The following is a 26,216-nucleotide window of genomic DNA, read 5'->3' on the forward strand; positions in this document are numbered from 1 at the left end:
AACATCCACCCAAACACCCAGCCCCCACACACACCCATCCTCCCACCACACCCACACACACACAATCAAACACACACCCACACAAACACACAATCAAACACACACCCACACACACCCACACAAACACACACCCACATAAACACACACACACAATCAAACACACACCCGCACAAACACACACATATCAAACACACTCCCACACAACCACACACACACTCAGAAACACACATACACACCCAGAAACACACCCACACACACACTCCCCTCCTTTCAGCATTCACTCTCGAACTTTATTCTTTAGTATCTCATCTTACTTTGTCTGGTTTCACACATTAAGTAGCTTCAAACCATGATTCCGCTGTGTTTGCACTTTCTAAATATTTACTCCTCAGTTTTCATCCTATAAACTAGGGTGAAGGGTGATCAATTGGAGCTACAGTTGTGTTTTCACTCCAACTGTCTGCATTAACCTATCAATCAGATAACTTAACCAGCACTGGCAACCCTGATCTCACCCTAACTGAGTGGTTCTCTTTGTCCTCTCCATCCCTTTGGTAACCCCTGTCTAACTCAAAATTAGCTTGTTTTCTCTTTTTCCTGGCTCTAACTAAGGGTCATTGACCTGAAAAGGTAACTGCCTGACCAGTTGGATAGTTCTGCTTTCATGGATTTGTAGAGCTAGCACTTCAGCTTAAGGGTGTCACAATTGGCGTAGTAGTTGGCGCAACACTGTTTACAGCGCCAGCGATCGGGACTGGGATTTGAATCCTGCGCTGTCTGTAAGGAGTTTGCATGTTTTCCCAATGTCTGCGTGGGTTTTTGCCCAGGGCTGCAGTTTCCTCCTACCCTTCAAATCATACCAGGGGTATAGGTTAATTGGATGTACTTAGGCAACATGGGCTCATGCACTGAAGACTTGTTACCGTGCTGTATGTCTCAATTTAAAAAATTTTAAGAATTAAATTAAAATTTTTAGATACTCATTCATGGTGCCTCGGTTATCCATCTAAGCTAGTCCCAATTGCCTGCGTATGACTTGTATCTCTCCAAAACCTCCCTATCCATGTGTCTGTCTGAATTGTCACAATTTTACCCACCTTTACCACTTCCTCGACACCTCCATGCACTCACCATCCTCTGTGTGAAGAAACTCCCTTGGGTCCCTTCTAAATGTTTTTCCTCTCACAATGGAACCTCCCCCTCCCCCCACCAACATAATCTACCGCAATCATTGTCTGAAGAGGGCATGAGGTCCCCTTCCACCCCACACACAGCATCTTTCAGCTGATCCTGTCAGGAGAGGCAGCACCACCAGGCTGAGGAACAGCTTCTTCCCACAGGCAGGGAGACGGCTGAACGACCAAAGGAACTGCTCACACTGACCATCTGAGACACTCAAATTCACAGAACAACATTTATTTATTTATTTGTATAGATGAACACTTATCCTGCATATGTGTTGTATGTGTGTTATATCTGATTGTGTGTCTGCATGTTTTGCACCGAGGACCGAACACTGTTTCGTTGGGTTGTACTTGTCCAATCAGATGATAATAAACTAGACTTGACTTAAACCAATGCCCTCTAGTTTTAGATTCTCCAATCCTGGGAAATAATGCTCCTGCATTATTTTGTTCAGATTTCCTTGTCTTAGCAGGATCACATCAGTCCATTGAGTGCATGTCAAACTTTGGAGCTAACCCATCAAACCCATTCCTATTTCCCGTAACGTGACCATTGAATCCCTTCTTATTCTCCTGCCACTCACTTACACTAGAAGTCATTTACAATGCCCACGTCAGCATGATGTGCAAGGAAACCAGAGAAACCTGGAGAACATGCAAACCTCACCAGAGGATGGGACATTAATTGGTGAGCGTGGAATGCTAGAGATGTAAACCACAGCATTTCCTGTGCGCCACTTGTCACTCTGCAGTGTTTTAGATTTGGATTTATGTTGATGCTAGGGTGACACCGGACCTCGAGGCCACCCTGGTCTGTTTGGTGAAGCTGGTCGTTCAGGTCCACCTGGCCCTGTAGGACCTCCCGGTCAACCTGGTCGACCTGGATCCCCCGGATCCCCCGGATCACCTGGATTACCTGGATTTAAGAAACCAACTGGCGGGTTTGCAACTATGGTGAGTTTCATCCATACGTCCACTAATATGGAGGCATGGTTTGTTCCTTTTATTCTCTTGTAATAGTATGGAACATATATTACACAAACCTGCATTCTGCCTGATGCAAGGCAGACGAAGGGTCCCCATTAGTGTTACCTGGCACCTCAAGTAAGAGTGAAAGAGAAGCAAAAGAAAGTCCCTTCAGAGACTCTCTGAAACAGAGACAGGAGGGGGTCAGGGGAACATGATCGAGGGCTCAGTAGTGGAGAGGGTCAAGAGCTTCAAACTCCTGGGTGTCAACATCTCCGAGGATCTGTCCTGGAGCCTCCATGTTGATGCAATCACAAAGAAGGCTCGCCAGTGGCTATACTTTGTGAAGTGTCTGAGGAGATTCAGTATGTCACCAAAGACTCTCGTGAACTTCTACAGGTAGACCGTGGAGAGCATTCTGGCTGGTTGCACCACTGCCAGATATGGAGGCGCCAACTCTCAGGACAAGAATAAACTCCAGAGGGTTGTTAACTCGGTCTGTGACATCACAGGCACCAGACTTCACTCCATCAAGGACATCTACATGAAGTGGTGTCTTAAAAAAGCGGCCTCTATCCTCAAAGACCACCCGCCCCCCCGCCCCCCCCCCCACAGCCCCACCACCCAGGCCTTGCCCTCTTCACTCTGCTACCAGAACAGCTTCTTCCCCACTGTCATCAGATTCCTGAATAATCAATGAACCAAAGACACAACTTCACTTTTCGTGCTCTATTATGCTTATAGTAATGTTGTAAGATGGTTATATTATGAATATTTGGACTGTGACGCTGCCACAAAACACCCAATTTAATGACTTGTTTATGACAATAAATCCTGATTCTGATTCTGATTCTGACATTGAGTATCTGTGGATTCACTCTCCCAACACTCCTGCAGCCTCATTAGGTTCAACGTAAGATTCAAAATCGGAGCAGAAGTCAGGCTTCTGGCCCTTTGAGCCTGCTCTGCCATTCAAGAAAATCGTGGCTGACAACAGCTCCATTTACCAGCCTGTGCATCATAACCCTTAATTCCCTTTTTGTCAAAAATATAGCCACTAATATGGGACATCTTCCCTGCAAACTACTCCATTACAGCTCTGAAGTGTCATCTTGATTAGAGTCGCGGTCAGAGCAATATACATCATGGAAACAGGCCCTTCAGCCCAACTTGTCTATGCTAACCAACCTGGTCCCTTTTATCGCATATTCCTCTAAGTTAGCCATCCTCAATCTTTTGGCTGTTGTCCTGCAGGATACTGCTCAAAGTTGATGTGAAGCGGTCAAGTTTTGCTTTCTTCTGTACTTCTCTCCTACCGACTAGGGGAAAAACATAAAAAAATGTTTGTTACATGAGGCGAAAATAAAACAAGGCTTTTACTTAAATGTGCTGTGGCCCCCCTCTGGGTGGCTGTAGGGCCCCTGTTGAGAATGGCTGCTCTAAACCTTTTCTATACATTTACCTGTCTAAGTCTTTTAAACGTTACAATTATCCCCATCTCTAACACTTCCTCTGCAGCTTATTGTATACACCCACTACCCTCTGATCCCCTCAGGTCCCTTTTAAATCTTCCCCCATAATGAGGAGGGACAGACTTGATGTCACATATATAATCTAGAGTCATATCCGTTGATGAGCCTTCCATCACAAATTCATTGGCATTCAAACTGAACAAAAGCTCAGGGCATTCACTCTGAAGGGAAATCCTCGAGGGCAGTTGAAGGTGAATCAGTTTGGAGCACTTTTGTTTTAGGGTCAAAACAACTGCTTTAATGCAGTGTCTCAAAGCACTCTGAAGGACTGTTATTAAAGAAGATGTGTTACCGTGCTACCAACAGAGGTATTAATAAAAATGACCAATAGCTTGGTGGAAGAGGTAAGCTTTTGGGTGAGTCTTAAAAAGCAGAAAGGTTGGGGAGAGAATCCCATGGCTGAAGGCTCCTCTGCCAGTGGTGGAACAATTAAATGAAGCCTGTTCAGTTGACCAGAATTAGAGAAATGAGGAGATGTTGGTGATGGGACAAAGGAGCTTGGAAGGTCAATAACCACAAGCAGACTCAAAGCAAGTGATTAAAGGCTTTAATATCCTGAATCATCCAACACATAACTACATGCTTCTGACCTGGATCCAAGGCTGGTACTGAGGGAGGAGACTAGGGCTCTCAGCCTTTATTGGGAAACTACAGGTTGGAGATGGGCCAGCCTGAGCAGTCCAGTGAGGTCCTCACCTGCATTACCGTGTTCCACCACATTCACCCCTTCCTTTTAGATAAAGTCCGATGGGGTTGAAGTGTGACAGTGTCCAGCATCTCCGGTCATGCAGTCTGTATCAGTTCACAGATTCAGCCGGTCCGGTGGCTTTATCCCACCGCTGTGATCGCTGCAGCATTGGTGGTTTTGTCATCGGCTCCTGCGGTGCAGCAACCCATCTGGTGGGCTGAGTGTCCGTGGACTGAACTGTGGCGGTGTGCACCAGTTCTGAGGGGTTGGGAACATCGGTTGTTCCGCTGGAGGCTGTAGGGGTGGTGGGGGTGGGGACCTGAGGGGTCATGCTGGTGGCGGAGGTAAGAGATCATTTACCTGGATGGTACCTGGGACTGGCTGGTCACTGACAAGGGCTTCTGGGTGCACTTTCTGAGCCGGGGCCTCTGCTTGAGCCAGGTCCTGGATGGACACTGTGTCTCCCCGCCCGTCCTGGACCTGTACGTGGGCGTACTGGGGGTTGGCATGCAGGAGGTTCACTTCCTTGACCAACGGGTCTGCCTTGTGGGTCCTAATGGTCTGTAGAGAAGCACTGGCCCTGGGGTCATCAGCCAGACCGGCGGCATGGTTCCCGATGCCGACCTCCTCGAGAAAGAGAACAGTTTCTCATGTCAGGTGGCATTTGTAGCTGTACAGAATAGGAACCTGGTGGCGTGTAGCGGTTCCAGAAGGACCTCGTCACTGGGAGGCAGGCATCCCTTTTGACTTGAGGGCCAAGATCCTCCAGATCCTCCAGATCGTACCATTCTCCCTTTCCACCTGCCTGTTCCCATGGGGGTTGTAGCTGGTGGTTCTACCCATGGCTTGAACAGGAAGTACTGATGCAACTCTTCATTCATGATGGAGGACTCCCAATCATTGTGAATGTAACTGGGGTATCTGAACAGGGTGAAGATGTTGCAGAGGGCTTTAATGACCATGGGCGTGGTCATATCTGGGCAAGGGATGGGGAATAGGAAGCATGAGTACTCGTCCACGATATTCAGGAAGTACACGTTCTGATTCATGGATGGAAGGGGGCCCTTGAAGTCCATGCTGAGAGTTCGAAGGGGAAAGTGGCCTTGATCAGCTGAGCTTTCTCTGGCTGCTAGAAGTGCGGCTTGCAGTTATGGGTCAGCTCCCTGGTCTCCTCCGCAGAATAGGGGAGGTTACGGGCCCTCACAATTTGGTAGATCCTGATGACCCTGGGGTTTCAGAGGGTATCATGGAGGGCATGGAGACAATCAACTTGCATCCTGGTGCAGGTTGCCCTGAACAGGGCATCAGGTGGCTCACTGAGCTTGCCCAGCCAGTACAAGATCTCAATTGTAGGTAGACAGCTCAATTCTCCACCTCATGATCTTGCCATTTTTGATCTTACCCCGCTCTTTATTGTTAAACATAAAAGCGATGGCTCTCTGGTCCATCAACAGAGTGAAGGGTCTGCCGGCCAAGTAGTGCCTCCAATGGCACATGGCCTCCACTATAGCTTGTGTCTCTTTCTCATTGGCCGAGTGCCTGAGTTCGGGGCTCTGGAGTGTTCATGAAAAGAATGCCATGGGCCTGCCTGCTTGGCTCAGCGTGGCAGCCAGGGCGAAATTGGAGGCATCACTCTCCACTTGGAAAGGACGGATTCATCAATGGCGGGCATCCCCGCCTTGATAATTTCACCCTTAATGCTTTCAAAGGCCTTATGGGCCTCCGTCGACGGAGGAAAGATGGTGGTTTTTACCAGAGGATGGGCTTAGTCTGCATAATTGGGAATCCACCGGGCACAATAGGAGAAGAGCCCCAGACACCTTTTTAAAGCCTTGGGATTCTGGGGCAGTGGAAGTGCCAGCAGGGAGCACGTGCTCAGGGTCGGGGGCAATGCTGCACCGTATACCCAAGTATTGCCAACTGCATGGTAATGAACATACACTTTTTACACGCACTTTTTCTGATTGTATGTTAAGTTCAAGTTTTTAGCGGTGGCCATGAACTTCTGCAGATTCTCATCATGTTACTCTTGGATATGGCCGCAGATGGAAAACGTGGCTTTGTAGCGGCTGTTACAACACAAAAACACACCACTGAACTCGATGGGGGTTTCATTTGCGCCCCTTTAAGGCCAACGGGAGTTCCGCCCTGTGCAATGGTGGCATCATCACGTTGCCCGGGGCATGAGCTGTGGCCTAAGCCCTGAGGCAATCAGCAAGCCCTGATGGCGCCATCTCCTGCAGCTGCCCCGCCAGTGCGGCGGTACAAACCGGGCCGGTTCGCTCACAGAGATGTGCGCTGCCAGAGCTTTTAATTTATAGTCATCCACCATATGGTCCATCTCCCACTGGAACACCAACACCCCATTTATGAGGCCGAATGGGACCCACAGGAAGTTGTAGAGGGAGCCCATTGGCCTCGATTGGTATGCATGGATGGTCCTCTGGGCGGATCAGAATCTGGTGGTGCCACGACTTGAGATCGATGGTGGAGAAGATCTGGTACTGGGTGATCTCATTCACCAAGTCGGCAATGCAAGGGAGGGGGTAGGCACCAAATAAGGTGAACTGGTTGATAGTCTGGCTGTAATCGATGACCATCCAAGTGCTTCTCCCCACTGTTAACCACCACCACTTGTGCCCTCCAGGGGCTCAATAATGCCCTCTGCTAGCAGAAGCCCCACTTCAGCTTTTATAAACTCCCTGTCTTCGGGGCTGTCTTGCCTGCTTTTCGTGGTGACAGATTTACAGTCGGGATAAGGTTCTGGAACAGAGGGGGCGGAGGGACCTGGAGGGTGGCCAGCCTGCAGGTTGGTTGCCCTGGACGGCATTCTGGTGTGTGATTGCCCGCGTTCGGAAGGGAGGGAGGTCCCTCCAGGAATTGGCTATTCTGACCGTGAGTTGGGGGTGAGGCCCATCAAACTGCATCAGCATGCTCTTAATCTGGCACTGGAAATCCAGCCCCAGTATGACTGGTGCGCAGAGATGGGCATTACTAGCAGTTTGAAGTTTTTAATACTTTGTTCCACTTACAGTTAGGGTCATGGTGCAACACCTGCGGATTTCTGTGGAGTGGGACGGATGCCAATGCTACCTTGGACTTGGCAGGGGACACTGGCAGGGCACAGCATTGGACCATGCCTGAGTGCATAAACCTCTCAGTACTCCCTGTGTTGAATAGGCAGCCCGTAGTATGACCATTTACTTCAATGTCCATCGTCGATCTCGTCAGTTGGTGTGACCTGTTCTGGTCCAGCACGATGGAGGCTAGAGTCAACCCATTGTCGGAGTTGCTGCTGCTGTAGTGTTGGGACAGTTGCCGCCAAGATGGCCACCCTGGAGATTTTGAAGATGGCTGCCCCCATGGATCACATGGGGTGGAGTCCATAAATGACACAGGATGTGACATCATCCCATGTCATCTTCTTCCTGTTCTTGCTGTTCGGCTCTCGGCTATCGGAAAAGATAGCGATCTGGGTCACAGTCCACATGCAGCGCTGCTGGAGGGGGACGTTTAGGGTGGCATCCTTAGCGCAGTGCCCCTTCCTCCAGCAGTTTGAACAGGCCGCACTACGGGCCAGGCAGTACTTTCTCAGGCGTTTGGTTTGGCCGCAGTAATTGCACTTCATGTGCTCAGTGGCGGCAACAACAGTCAGGGTCTCCGAGTCCCAAGATGGCAGCACCCGTGCTCCCCATCTGGCAGCTGCATGGTTTGCCGAACAGACCTCAGCGTTCTTTTGGACTGTTTCTAATGATCGAGCCAGCTGCATGACTTCCTGGAGGGTCTTCCTGGATTGTCCTTCTCCAGGAGTCACTTACAGATGTGGGTGGAATGGAAGCCGGACACTAACCCATCACGGATGAGTTCTTTTTGATAGATCGCCACCGTAACAGCCTTGCACCCACAGTCTCATCCCAGCTCCCTCAGGGCACTCAGAAAATCATTGAAAGATTGACCAGGGCCATGGCATCGGGTGACCAGTAAATAGCGGGCCTACATCGAGTTCACGGGGTCCCCATCAGGACACTGTACTTCTCACAGTCCCGTATCATTTGGTAGGCTCGATGGCCCACCGATGAATAAAGCAGATCATACTTATCGCCATTGGCTGAGAGATCGTGACGCCTTATAAAGGCCTTTAGACAGTGTAGCCACATATCGAATTTAACGGAGGTCTCTGGTTCCCTGGAATCAGTCTCCAGCTTCTCCCCTTGGATCGCCTTGTCCATGGCAAAATAATCAGGATATTAAAGGGTCGCGCGATCAATAAGCACAAGGAGACACAAGGCAAGCGATTAAAGGCTTTAATATCCTGAGTCATCCAGCACCTGTCTACAGGCTTCTAGCCCGGATTCAAGGCAGGTACTGAGAGAGGAGACTAGGGCTCTCAGGAAACTACAGGAGGAATGATCAGGTTGGAGGTGGGCCAGCCTGAGCAGTCCAGTGAGGTCCCCACCTGCATTACTGTGCTCCACCACAGTGGGGAAAGACAAAGTCCTTGATGAATGGAAAACAAAGTTAAGAGTGTCAGGCATGGCCCAAGAACTTTGAGTATACAACCTGGACAGACACACCAAAGCTGTGTTGGTGAAGTATCACATTGCCAAAGGTGCCGTCCTTCAGATGCAATGTTCAAGGTGCCATTGACTGGTTTGAAGAAGACGTCTGGTGCATCTCTAATCCCTCCACCATTGGAAATCGCAAGCATCCCGAACCCTAAACTCTGCAATATCCTTTTCTCTCTCTCTCCATTTCTCTCTCCTCCTTAAAATCTACCATTAAACACATGAGATAAAGATAAAGACTTATTAGGCAAGGAGAGGGAGACATTTTGGGAGAGTTGGCTCCATATTTCACCCAGGGAACTATCCCTAGATCATAAAAGTATTCATAAAAATCAGAAATCAATCCTTTATCATTAGGTTTTAAATGATATACTTCCCAAATAAGGTTAAGATCAAAGTCTTCAACATTAAACAATTTAAGCTCCTAATCTGTAAATAACGAAAAAAGTAATGTTTAGGTATTTTAAATTTAATAGATAATTGTTCAAAAGAAGCAAAATTTTGGTCAATATATAGATTGAGAAAAGATTGGATACCTAAACTAACCCACTGAGTATAACCGATATCTTGGACTGAAGGTTAAGAGAAAGGAGTTATGTAGAATAGGGCTAATCAATAAAAAACTTACAGTAACCAAAATGTTTTCTGAATTGAAACCAAATTCTCAAAGTGTGTCTGACGATCAAATTACCAGTTAACTTACAAGCCAAAAAAAATCAAAGGTGCTCCAAGTATCGAAAGGGGAGAATACCTTTTAGTTGACTTAATCTCCAGGACAATCCAGCTTGAAGCACCTTATGATGAATCCAACTATCTAATATTTGCTGCCTAGTAATAAAATCTAAAATTAGGTAATACCAAACCTCAATTTTTTTTAGTATTTGGAAGGAAAATTTGCTGAAACTACATGAGATTCTATTTTGAAACGTGTTCACTCATCCTCTCCTTGTCCTAGGAATTCATTAATTCAATTTAAAGCAGTCCATTGGGCCCACATTTCTAAGGTTCAGTTAGTTAAATTTTATCCCAGCATCTCCTCTAAACATGATAAATGTATAACTGAAGAAGGAATGTTGTATCATATGTTTTGGCAACGTCCTTCTCTCTCTTTAGTTTCTGGCAAAGGGGTATTTCACACCGTATCGTTAGTTCTTATTATTAACTTCACTCCTAGCCCTTTCATTCCTATTTTTGGGCTGAGTAGCCCAATGGGTTTAACACTGACTCTTTCACATTCCCACGTAGTGGCTTTTGCTTCCCTCGTTGCTAGAGGGGTCATTTTGCTGAGATGGAGAGATGCTGCCCCTCCCGCTCCCACTCAACGGTTGGCGGATGTGAGGGTTTGTCCGTCTCGAGAAAAAATGGATCTTAACTTTCTTTCTCTTTGGGGTCCTTTTCTCAATTACTTTCAAAACGTAGATTAATTATTTCTGATTTTTTTTCACGGCCCCATAGTTATTATTATGAGTTGTGGCCTCTTAACTTGGCCGGCAGCCCTCACAGGGTGGGGTTTGATTCTTAGTTTAGGAATAGATGGTTTTTAAAAACTTTTTTACATTTAATAACATGGGTTCACGTGCACCTTTATAACATGGGTTCACATTGTACCTTGTTCATTGTTATTTGATACTTGTAACTCGATATTAATTTACTTTTTATTATTACCATATGTACCTATGTATTTTGCATATGTTAAAATCAATAAAAAGATTGGAAAAAGCGAGAGACCCTCCAGTGGCGAGTGACACTGGCTGACTCTTCCTCCTGGGCGTCACCATTTTGTTCAAACGCAACTTTATGGAAACTTTGTTCAAACATCTTCAGTAGGCAGGGCACGACCGGGGAATTCCACTGGTTGAATGTTCACTCCAATCTTCACCAAGGGGCTGTGTGTTGCTTTGGAAACATTTACAATTTTAAACTTTTGTTTCCATTTTTATTTATTCTAAGTAATTTTAATATTTATTTATTTCCTAATTTTTATTTTTTTTGCTAGTTGCTGGTGGTTGAATTCCGGATACCGGGGATTTTAATGTTCTTGTCTGTCTTAATGAAGACTGTGCATTTTCCTTCAGGTCAATAAATTCCATTGAACCCCCATTACCAACTCACTCCCTTACTGACTGACATCCCACATCCATCAATGTCCTAGCACCCAGATTTTAATTGCCTGAAGCAACCTCAAATACCCAAACACCCCGGTCCTGGTCCAACAGGCACCAATCTCCATTCGGACTGCTTAACACAGCCGCTGACTCTGGAGGGAAAAAACAGGACAAGGAGCAGGGCTCTCGCCAAGATGAGTTATATTTTAATTGCTGACAGCGTAGTGGTTAAGGCAATGCTGTAACAGCACCAGTGACCCAGGTTCGAATCCAGCACTGTCACTAAGGAGTTTGTATGTTCTCCCTGTGTCTGCATGGGTTTCCTTAGAGTATTCGGGTTTCCTCTCACCCTTCAAAATATGCAGGTTAGTGGGTTCATTGTTCACATGGGTGTATTTGAACAGAGTGGGCACATGGAGCAGCAGGGCCTGTTACAGAGGTGGATCTCAAAAAAATTTTAAAAAGATAGATGTTGGAGAGGAGGAATCATCATCACAGACATCACCACATCATCACAGACATCACCACATCATCACAGGCAACACCACATCATCACAGGCATCACCACATCATCACAAACATCACCACATCATCACAGACATCACCACATCATCACAGGCAACACCACATCATCACAGGCAACACCACATCATCACAGACATCACCACATCATCACAGGCAACACCACATCATCACAGACATCACCACATCATCACAGGCATCACCACATCATCACAGGCATCACCACATCATCACAGGCAACACCACATCATCACAGGCAACACCACATCATCACAGACATCACCACATCATCACAGGCAACACCACATCATCACAGACATCACCACATCATCACAGACATCACCACATCATCACAGGCATCACCACATCATCACAGGCAACACCACATCATCACAGGCAACACCACATCATCACAGACATCACCACATCATCACAGGCAACACCACATCATCACAGACATCACCACATCATCACAGGCATCACCACATCATCACAGACATGACCACATCATCACAGGCATCACCACATCATCACAGGCAACACCACATCATCACAGGCAACACCACATCATCACAGGCATCACCACATCATCACAGACATCACCACATCATCACAGACATCACCACATCATCACAGGCAACACCACATCATCACAGACAACCTCACATCGTCATAAATATCACCACATCATCACAGGCAACACCACATCATTACAGGCATCACCACATCATCACAGGCAACACCACATAATCACAGACATAACCATATCATCACAGACATCACCACATCATCACAGGCATCACCACATCATCACAGGCAACACCACATCATCACAGGCAACACCACATCATCACAGACATCACCACATCATCACAGGCAACACCACATCATCACAGGCATCACCACATCATCACAGACAACCTCACATCGTCATAAATATCACCACATCATCACAGGCAACACCACATCATTACAGGCATCACCACATCATCACAGGCAACACCACATAATCACAGGCATAACCATATCATCACAGACATCACCACATCATCACAGGCATCACCACATCATCACAGGCAACACCACATCATCACAGGCAACACCACATCATCACAGACATCACCACATCATCACAGGCAACACCACATCATCACAGGCATCCCCACATCATCACAAACATCACCACATCATCACAGACATCACCACATCATCACAGGCATCACCACATCATCACAGGCAACACCACATCATCACAGGCTACACCACATCATCACAGACATGATCACATCATCACAGGCAACACCACATCATCACAGGCATCACCACATCATCACAGGCATCACCACATCATCACAGGCAACACCACATCATCACAGGCAACACCACATCATCACAGGCAACACCACATCATCACAGACATGACCACATCATCACAGGCAACACCACATCATCACAGGCATCACCACATCATCACAGGCATCACCACATCATCACAGGCATCACCACATCATCACAGGCAACACCACATCATCACAGGCAACACCACATCATCACAGACATCACCACATCATCACAGGCAACACCACATCATCACAGACATCACCACATCATCACAGGCAAGACCACATCATCACAGGCATCACCATATCATCACAGGCAAGACCACATCATCACAGGCATCACCACATCATCACAGGCAACACCACATCATCACAGGCATCACCACATCATCACAGTCATCACCACATCATCACAGGCAACACCACATCATCACAGACAAACTCACATCGTCATAAATATCACCACATCATCACAGGCAACACCACATCATCACAGGCCACACCACATCATCACAGGCAACACCACATCATCACAGGCAACACCACATCATCACAGACAACCCCACATCGTCATAGATATCACCACATCATCACAGACATCACCACATCATCACAGACATCACCACATCATCACAGGCAACACCACATCATCACAGAAATCACCACATCATCACAGGCAACACCACATCATCACAGGCAACACCACATCATCACAGGCATCACCACATCATCACAGACAACCCCAGATCGTCATAGATATCACCACATCATCACAGGCCACACCACATCATTACAGGCATCACCACATCATCACAGGCAACACCACATCATTACAGGCATCACCACATCAACACAGGCATCACCACATCATCACAGGCAACACCACATCATCACAGACAACCTCGCATCGTCATAAATATCACCACATCATCACAGGCAACACCACATCATCACAGGCCACACCACATCATCACAGGCAACACCACATCATCACAGACAACCCCACATCATCACAGACATCACCACATCATCACAGAAATCACCACATCATCACAGGCAACACCACATCATCACAGAAATCACCACATCATCACAGACATCACCACATCATCACAGGCATCACAACATCATCACAGGCAACACCACATCATCACAGGCAACACCACATCATCACAGGCATCACCACATCATCACAGACAACCCCAGATCGTCATAGATATCACCACATCATCACAGGCCACACCACATCATCACAGGCAACACCACATCATCACAGGCATCACCACATCATCACAGACATCACCACATCATCACAGGCATCACAACATCATCACAGGCAACACCACATCATCACAGGCAACACCACATCATCACAGGCATCACCACATCATCACAGACAACCCCAGATCGTCATAGATATCACCACATCATCACAGGCCACACCACATCATCACAGGCAACACCACATCATCACAGGCAACACCACATCATCACAGGCATCACCACATCATCACAGGCAACACCACATCATCACAGACATCACCACATCATCACAGGCAACACCACATCATCACAGGCAACACCACATCATCACAGGCATCACCACATCATCACAAACATCACCACATCATCACAGACATCACCACATCATCACAGGCATCACCACATCATCACAGGCAACACCACATCATCACAGACATCACCACATCATCACAGGCAACACCACATCATCACAGGCAACACCACATCATCACAGGCATCACCACATCATCACAGACAACCCCAGATCGTCATAGATATCACCACATCATCACAGGCCACACCACATCATCACAGGCAACACCACATCATCACAGGCAACGCCACATCATCACAGGCATCACCACATCATCACAGGCAACACCACATCATCACAGGCATCACCACATCATCACAGACAACCCTAGATCGTCATAGATATCACCACATCATCACAGGCCACACCACATCATCACAGGCAACACCACATCATCACAGGCAACACCACATCATCACAGACATCACCACATCATCACAGACATCACCACATCATCACAGGCAACACCACATCATCACAGGCATCACCACATCATCACAGACAACCCCAGATCGTCATAGATATCACCACATTATCACAGGCCACACCACATCATCACAGACAACACCACATCATCACAGGCAACACCACATCATCACAGACATCACCACCTCATCACAGACATCACCACATCATCACAGGCCACACCACATCATCACAGGCAACACCACATCATCACAGGCAACACCACATCATCACAGACATCACCACATCATCACAGACATCACCACATCATCACAGGCAACACCACATCATCACAGACATCACCACATCATCACAGACATCACCACATCATCACAGGCAACAGCACATCATCACAGGCATTACCACATCATCACAGACATCACCACATCGTCACAGGCAACACCACATCATCACAGCCATCACTACATCATCACAGACATCACCACATCATCACAGGCAACACCACATCTTCACAGGCATCACCACATAATCACAGACATCACCATATCATCACAGGCAACACCACATCATCACAGGCATCACCACATCATCTCAGGCATCACCACATCATCACAGACATCACCACATCATCACAGGCATCACCACATCATCTCAGGCGACACCACATCATCACAGGCAACATCACGTCATCACAGACATCACCACATCATCACAGGCAACACCACATCATCACAGGCAACACCACATCATCACAGACATCACCACATCATTACAGGCAACACCATATAATCACAGACATCACCACATCATCACAGGCATCACCACATTATCACAGGCAACATCACATCATCACAGGCAATATCACATCATCACAGGCATCATCACATCATCACAGACATCACCACATCATCACAGGCAACACCACATCATCACAGGCATCACCACATCATCACAGACATCACCACATCATCACAGGCAACACCACATCTTCACAGGCATCACCACATAATCACAGACATCACCACATCATCACAGATATCACCACATCATCACAGGCATCACCACATTATCTCAGGCATCACCACATCATCACAGGCAACATCACATCATCACAGACATCACCACATCATCACAGGCAACATCACATCATCACAGGCAATATCACATCATCACAGGCAACACCACATCATCACAGGCAACACCACATCATCACAGACATCACCACATCATCACAGACATCACCACATCATCACAGGCATCACCACATCATCACAGACATGACCACATCATCACAGGCATCACCACATCATCACAGACATGACCACATCATCACAGGCATCACCACATCATCACAGACATCACCACATCATCACAGGCATCACCACATCATCACAGACATGACCACATCATCACAGGCATCACCACATCATCACAGGCATCACCACATCATCACAGGCAACACCACATCATCACAGGCATCACCACATCATCACAAACATCACCACATCATCACAGACATCACCACATCATCACAGGCATCACCACATCATCACAGGCAACACCACATCATCACAGGCAACACCACATCATCACAGACATCACCACATCATCACAGGCAACACCACATCATCACAGACATCACCACATCATCACAGGCATCACCACATCATCACAGACATGACCACATCATCACAGGCATCACCACATCATCACAGGCAACACCACATCATCACAGGCAACACCACATCATCACAGGCATCACCACATCATCACAGACATCACCACATCATCACAGACATCACCACATCATCACAGGCAACACCACATCATCACAGACAACCTCACATCATCATAAATATCACCACATCATCACAGGCAACACCACATCATTACAGGCATCACCACATCATCACAGGCAACACCACATAATCACAGACATAACCATATCATCACAGACATCACCACATCATCACAGGCATCACCACATCATCACAGGCAACACCACATCATCACAGGCAACACCACATCATCACAGACATCACCACATCATCACAGGCAACACCACATCATCACAGGCATCCCCACATCATCACAAACATCACCACATCATCACAGACATCACCACATCATCACAGGCATCACCACATCATCACAGGCAACACCACATCATCACAGGCTACACCACATCATCACAGACATGATCACATCATCACAGGCAACACCACATCATCACAGGCATCACCACATCATCACAGGCATCACCACATCATCACAGGCAACACCACATCATCACAGGCAACACCACATCATCACAGGCAACACCACATCATCACAGACATGACCACATCATCACAGGCAACACCACATCATCACAGGCATCACCACATCATCACAGGCATCACCACATCATCACAGGCATCACCACATCATCACAGGCAACACCACATCATCACAGGCAACACCACATCATCACAGACATCACCACATCATCACAGGCAACACCACATCATCACAGACATCACCACATCATCACAGGCAAGACCACATCATCACAGGCATCACCATATCATCACAGGCAAGACCACATCATCACAGGCATCACCACATCATCACAGGCAACACCACATCATCACAGGCATCACCACATCATCACAGGCATCACCACATCATCACAGGCAACACCACATCATCACAGACAAACTCACATCGTCATAAATATCACCACATCATCACAGGCAACACCACATCATCACAGGCCACACCACATCATCACAGGCAACACCACATCATCAAAGGCAGCACCACATCATCACAGACAACCCCACATCGTCATAGATATCACCACATCATCACAGACATCACCACATCATCACAGGCAACACCACATCATCACAGAAATCACCACATCATCACAGACATTACCACATCATCACAGGCATCACAACATCATCACAGGCAACACCACATCATTACAGGCATCACCACATCATCACAGGCATCACCACATCATCACAGGCAACACCACATCATTACAGGCATCACCACATCAACACAGGCATCACCACATCATCACAGGCAACACCACATCATCACAGACAACCTCGCATCGTCATAAATATCACCACAACATCACAGGCAACACCACATCATCACAGGCCACACCACATCATCACAGGCAACACCACAACATCACAGACAACCCCACATCGTCATAGATATCACCACATCATCACAGGCCTCACCACATCATCACAGACATCACCACATCATCACAGACATCACCACATCATCACAGAAATCACCACATCATCACAGGCAACACCACATCATCACAGACATCACCACATCATCACAGGCATCACAACATCATCACAGGCAACACCACATCATCACAGGCAACACCACATCATCACAGGCATCACCACATCATCACAGACAACCCCAGAGCGTCATAGATATCACCACATCATCACAGGCCACACCACATCATCACAGGCAACACCACATCATCACAGGCAACACCACATCATCACAGGCATCACCACATCATCACAGACATCACCACATCATCACAGGAATCACAACATCATCACAGGCAACACCACATCATCACAGGCATCACCACATCATCACAGACATCACCACATCATCACAGGCATCACAACATCATCACAGGCAACACCACATCATCACAGGCAACACCACATCATCACAGGCATCACCACATCATCACAGACAACCCCAGATCGTCATAGATATCACCACATCATCACAGGCCACACCACATCATCACAGGCATCACCACATAATCACAGGCAACACCACATCATCACAGGCATCACCACATCATCACAGACAACCCCAGATCGTCATAGATATCACCACATCATCACAGGCCACACCACATCATCACAGGCAACGCCACATCATCACAGGCATCACCACATCATCACAGGCAACACCACATCATCACAGGCATCACCACATCATCACAGACAACCCCAGATCGTCATAGATATCACCACATCATCACAGGCCACACCACATCATCACAGGCAACACCACAACATCACAGACAACCCCACATCGTCATAGATATCACCACATCATCACAGGCCTCACCACATCATCACAGGCATCACCACATCATCACAGAAATCACCACATCATCACAGGCAACACCACATCATCACAGACATCACCACATCATCACAGGCATCACAACATCATCACAGGCAACACCACATCATCACAGGCAACACCACATCATCACAGGCATCACCACATCATCACAGACAACCCCAGAGCGTCATAGATATCACCACATCATCACAGGCCACACCACATCATCACAGGCAACACCACATCATCACAGGCAACACCACATCATCACAGGCATCACCACATCATCACAGACATCACCACATCATCACAGGAATCACAACATCATCACAGGCAACACCACATCATCACAGGCATCACCACATCATCACAGACATCACCACATCATCACAGGCATCACAACATCATCACAGGCAACACCACATCATCACAGGCAACACCACATCATCACAGGCATCACCACATCATCACAGACAACCCCAGATCGTCATAGATATCACCACATCATCACAGGCCACACCACATCATCACAGGCATCACCACATAATCACAGGCAACACCACATCATCACAGGCATCACCACATCATCACAGACAACCCCAGATCATCATAGATATCACCACATCATCACAGGCCACACCACATCATCACAGGCAACGCCACATCATCACAGGCATCACCACATCATCACAGGCAACACCACATCATCACAGGCATCACCACATCATCACAGACAACCCCAGATCGTCATAGATATCACCACATCATCACAGGCCACACCACATCATCACAGGCAACACCACATCATCACAGACATCACCACATCATCACAGACATCACCACATCATCACAGGCAACACCACATCATCACAGGCATCACCACATCATCACAGACAACCCCAGATCGTCATAGATATCACCACATTATCACAGGCCACACCACATCATCACAGACAACACCACATCATCACAGGCAACACCACATCATCACAGACATCACCACCTCATCACAGACATCACCACATCATCACAGGCCACACCACATCATCACAGGCAACACCACATCATCACAGGCAACAGCACATCATCACAGGCATTACCACATCATCACAGACATCACCACATCGTCACAGGCAACACCACATCATCACAGCCATCACTACATCATCACAGACATCACCACATCATCACAGGCAACACCACATCTTCACAGGCATCACCACATAATCACAGACATCACCATATCATCACAGGCAACACCACATCATCACAGGCATCACCACATCATCTCAGGCATCACCACATCATCACAGGCAACATCACATCATCACAGACATCACCACATCATCACAGGCATCACCACATCATCTCAGGCGACACCACATCATCACAGGCAACATCACGTCATCACAGACATCACCACATCATCACAGGCAACACCACATCATCACAGGCAACACCACATCATCACAGACATCACCACATCATTACAGGCAACACCATATAATCACAGACATCACCACATCATCACAGGCATCACCACATTATCACAGGCAACATCACATCATCACAGGCAATATCACATCATCACAGGCATCATCACATCATCACAGACATCACCACATCATCACAGGCAACACCACATCATCACAGGCATCACCACATCATCACAGACATCACCACATCATCACAGGCAACACCACATCTTCACAGGCATCACCACATAATCACAGACATCACCACATCATCACAGATATCACCACATCATCACAGGCATCACCACATTATCTCAGGCATCACCACATCATCACAGGCAACATCACATCATCACAGACATCACCACATCATCACAGGCAACACCACATCATCACAGGCATCACCACATTATCACAGGCAACATCACATCATCACAGGCAATATCACATCATCACAGGCATCATCACATCATCACAGACATCACCACATCATCACAGGCAACACCACATCATCACAGGCATCACCACATTATCACAGGCAACATCACATCATCACAGGCAACATCACATCATCACAGGCAACACCACATCATCACAGGCAACATCACATCATCACAGGCATCACCACATCATCTCAGGCGACACCACATCATCACAGGCAAAATCACATCATCACAGGCAACACCACATCATCACAGACATCACCACATCATCACAGGCATCACCACATTATCACAGGCAACATCACATCATCACAGGCAACACCACATCATCACAGGCATCACCACATCATCTCAGACGACACCACATCATCACAGGCAACATCACATCATCACAGGCAACACCACATCATCACAGGCAACATCACATCATCACAGGCAATACCACATTATCACAAGCAACACCACATCATCACAGGCAACATCACATCATCACAGGCAACACCACATCATCACAGGCAACACCACATCATCACAGGCAACACCACATCATCACAGACATCACCACATCATCACAGGCATCACCACATTATCACAGGCAACATCACATCATCACAGGCAACACCACATCATCACAGACATCACCACATCATCACAGGCATCACCACATTATCACAGGCAACATCACATCATCACAGGCAACACCACATCATCACAGGCATCACCACATCATCTCAGGCGACACCACATCATCACAGGCAACATCACATCATCACAGGCAACACCACATCATCACAGGCAACATCACATCATCACAGGCAATACCACATCATCACAAGCAACACCACATCATCACAGGCAACATCACATCATCACAGGCAACACCACATCATCACAGGCAACACCACATCATCACAGGCAACACCACATCATCACAGACATCACCACATCATCACAGGCATCACCACATCATCACAGGCAACACCACATCATCACAGGAAACATTACATCATCACAGGCAACACCACATCATCACAGACATCACCACATCATCACAGACATCACCACATCATCACAGACATCACCACATCATCACAGGCAACACCACATCATCACAGGCCACACCACATCATCACAGGCAACATCACATCATCACAGGCAACATCACATAATCACAGACATCACCACATCATCACAGGCAACACCACATCATCACAGGAAACGTTTGTCAAAGCTGGCACAAGCCCCATTCGCTCTACACTAAATATAGACAACCTCTTTCACTGCATCTTTGATATGTGACAATAGACTTGAATGTGAACTTGGGCAGGTTCTGAAAGAATCTGGGAATTGTTTTACTACACCGTTGTGTTTCAGATTGTGCTGATTAATCCACATTTGAATTATGTTTACAGGGCCAAAAGGGGAAGCAAGGGGAGCCTGGAGCCAAGGTAAGTGTCTATTTCAGTTCAGAAATCTCGATTGCTCAATGTGAATGTAAAGAATGTAACCAGGTGGTGAAGCAGTAGGAGAAAAAGGCCACACTAAACAGGAGAGATGCTAGAGCAGTGCTTCTCAACTTCTTTCTTTCCACTCACATACCACTTTAAGTAATCCCTATGCCATCGGTGCTCTGTGATTAGTAAGGGATTGCTTAAGGTGTACGTGGGTGGACAAAAAAGTTTGAAAAACCACTGTATGAATCGTCCCTCATTGACTCGTTCAGTGCACGGTTTCAGAACTCCAAAGGAAATGGACCAATGACAATTTTTCTCAAGCAAAATATTTCAGTAACAATTATGTCCAGAGCAAAGATTCTCAACCTTCCCTTCCCACTCACCTTAAGCAATCCCTTACTATTCACAGAGCATCAATGGCATAGGGATTACTTAAAGTGGGATGTGAGTGGAAAGAAAATGGTTGAGAACCTCTGGTCTAGAGAAACTTCTGTGGAAGGCAATAGATAGTCAATGTTTCAGGTCCAAACCCCTCATCAGGAATCAGGAGAAATACTGCCTAGGTTTAACCAAATAATTAGTAAACAGGCAAGAATAGTTTGAACTGGATCCGCGAGACTCCAAGTCTGCCGACATTTAGCATGTACCTGCTGCATCATATTCTGTTCCAGTCGATACTACAAGGCTAACAGACATAAACCTAAATGCTGATAACACTGAACAACAGCGGATTTTCTTCCTGAACATTTCTGGGTATATTTTATGGATTTTGGAATTATGATCATGAAATCACCTTAAAGTTTTCTTTTGATATACCGTTATTTTACATATAGCCTATTTATGTGATTTCCTGCCAGATTTTTAACATGCTTCATGCATCTAAATCCATGAAGTGCAACGAGTCATTGAAAATTCATTCTTTGCCACATAAAGTACAATATTTGACCTGCTGAGTTTCTCCAGCATTGCATTTTACTTCTATAACGGTGTCTGCAGATTTTTGTGTTTCACATATGACTTCAATACCCAATTCCTGCTTTCTCCACACACAACATCATCACAGACATCACCACATCATCACAGACATCACCACAGGCAACACCACATCATCACAGGCAACACCACGTCATCACAGGCATCACCACATTATCACAGGCATCACCACATTATCACAGGCAACATCACATCATCACAGGCAACAGCACATCATCACAGACATCACCACATCATCACAGGCAACACCACGTCATCACAGGCATCACCACATTATCACAGGCATCACCACATTATCACAGACAACATCACATCATCACAGGCAACACCACATCATCACAGGCATCACCACATTATCACAGGCATCACCACATTATCACAGGCAACATCACATCATCACAGGCAGCATCACATCATCACAGGCAACACCACATTATCACAGGCAACAGCACATCATCACAGGCAACAGCACATTATCACAGGCAACATCACATCATCACAGGCAACACCACGTCATCACAGGCATCACCACATTATCACAGGCAACATCACATCATCACAGGCAACATCACATCATCACAGGCAACATCACATCATCACAGGCAACAGCACATCATCACAGGCAACACCACATCATCACAGGCAACAGCACATCATCACAGACATCACCACATCATCACAGGCAACACCACATCATCACAGGCATCACCACATTATCACAGGCATCACCACATTATCACAGGCAACAGCACATCATCACAGACATCACCACATCATCACAGGCAACACCATGTCATCACAGGCATCACCACATTATCACAGGCATCACCACATTATCACAGGCAACATCACATCATCACAGGCAACAGCACATCATCACAGACATCACCACATCATCACAGGCAACACCACGTCATCACAGGCATCACCACATTATCACAGGCATCACCACATTATCACAGGCAACATCACATCATCACAGGCAACACCACATCATCACAGGCATCACCACATCATCACAGGCAACACCACATTATCACAGGCAACATCACATCATCACAGGCAACATCACATCATCACAGGCAACATCACATAATCACAGGCAACACCACATCATCACAGACATCATCACATCATCACAGGCAACGTCACATCATCACAGGCAACACCACATCATCACAGGCAACATCACATCATCACAGGCAACACCACATCATCACAGGCAACAGCACATCATCACAGGCAACATCACATCATCACAGGCAACATCACATCATCACAGGCAACACCACATCATCACAGACATCACCACATCAGCACAGGCAACACCACATCATCATAGGCAACACCACATCATCACAGGCAACACCACATCATCACAGGCAACAGCACATCATCACAGGCAACATCACATCATCACAGACAACCCCAGATCGTCATAGATATCACCACATTATCACAGGCAACAGCACATCATCACAGACATCACCACATCATCACAGACATCACCACATCATCACAGGCAACACCACATCATCACAGGCAACAGCACATCATCACAGACATCACCACATCATCACAGGCAACACCACGTCATCACAGGCAACAGCACATCATCACAGACATCACCACATCATCACAGGCAACACCACATCATCACAGGCAACACCACATCATCACAGGCAACAGCACATCATCACAGACATCACCACATCATCACAGGCAACACCACATCATCACAGGCAACAGCACATCATCACAGACATCACCACATCATCACAGACAACACCACATCATCACAGGCAACAGCACATCATCACAGACATCACCACATCATCACAGGCAACACCACGTCATCACAGGCATCACCACATTATCACAGGCATCACCACATTATCACAGGCAACATCACATCATCACAGGCAACATCACATCATCACAGGCAACACCACATTATCACAGGCAACATCACATCATCACAGGCAACATCACATCATCACAGGCAACATCACATCATCACAGGCAACACCACATCATCACAGACATCACCACATCAGCACAGGCAACACCACATCATCACAGGCAACATCACATCATCACAGGCAACACCACATCATCACAGGCAACAGCACATCATCACAGGCAACATCACATCATCACAGGCAACATCACATCATCACAGGCAACACCACATCATCACAGACATCACCACATCAGCACAGGCAACACCACATCATCACAGGCAACACAGCATCATCATAGGCAACACCACATCATCACAGGCAACACAGCATCATCACAGGCAACAGCACATTATCACAGGCAACAGCACATCATCACAGACATCACCACATCATCACAGACATCACCACATCATCACAGGCAACACCACATCATCACAGGCAACAGCACATCATCACAGACATCACCACATCATCACAGGCAACACCACGTCATCACAGGCAACAGCACATCATCACAGACATCACCACATCATCACAGGCAACACCACATCATCACAGGCAACACCACATCATCACAGGCAACAGCACATCATCACAGACATCACCACATCATCAAAGGCAACACCACATCATCACAGGCAACAGCACATCATCACAGGCAACATCACATCATCACAGGCAACATCACATCATCACAGGCAACACCACATCATCACAGGCAACAGCACATCATCACAGACATCACCACATCATCACAGGCAACACCACGTCATCACAGGCATCACCACATTATCACAGGCATCACCACATTATCACAGGCAA

The 26,216-nt window shown here is 46.9% G+C and overlaps 1 protein-coding gene across 3 annotated transcripts in view; it reads left to right on the top strand.

Annotated features, from left to right (window-relative positions):
* LOC138747530 (collagen alpha-1(XV) chain-like) overlaps window positions 1-26,216 on the top strand; it is a 108,991-nt gene that overhangs the window by 38,967 nt on the left and 43,808 nt on the right. For all 3 annotated transcript variants that reach the window (XM_069906822.1, XM_069906821.1, XM_069906820.1), the window contains 2 exons: window positions 1,968-2,138; window positions 22,396-22,431. In XM_069906822.1, coding sequence (XP_069762923.1) covers window positions 1,968-2,138; window positions 22,396-22,431 — 207 coding nt within the window. The remainder of the gene's footprint in view (window positions 1-1,967; window positions 2,139-22,395; window positions 22,432-26,216) is intronic.

Source organism: Narcine bancroftii, chromosome 12 (genome assembly GCF_036971445.1).
Source record: "Narcine bancroftii isolate sNarBan1 chromosome 12, sNarBan1.hap1, whole genome shotgun sequence".
NCBI lineage: Eukaryota > Metazoa > Chordata > Chondrichthyes > Torpediniformes > Narcinidae > Narcine > Narcine bancroftii.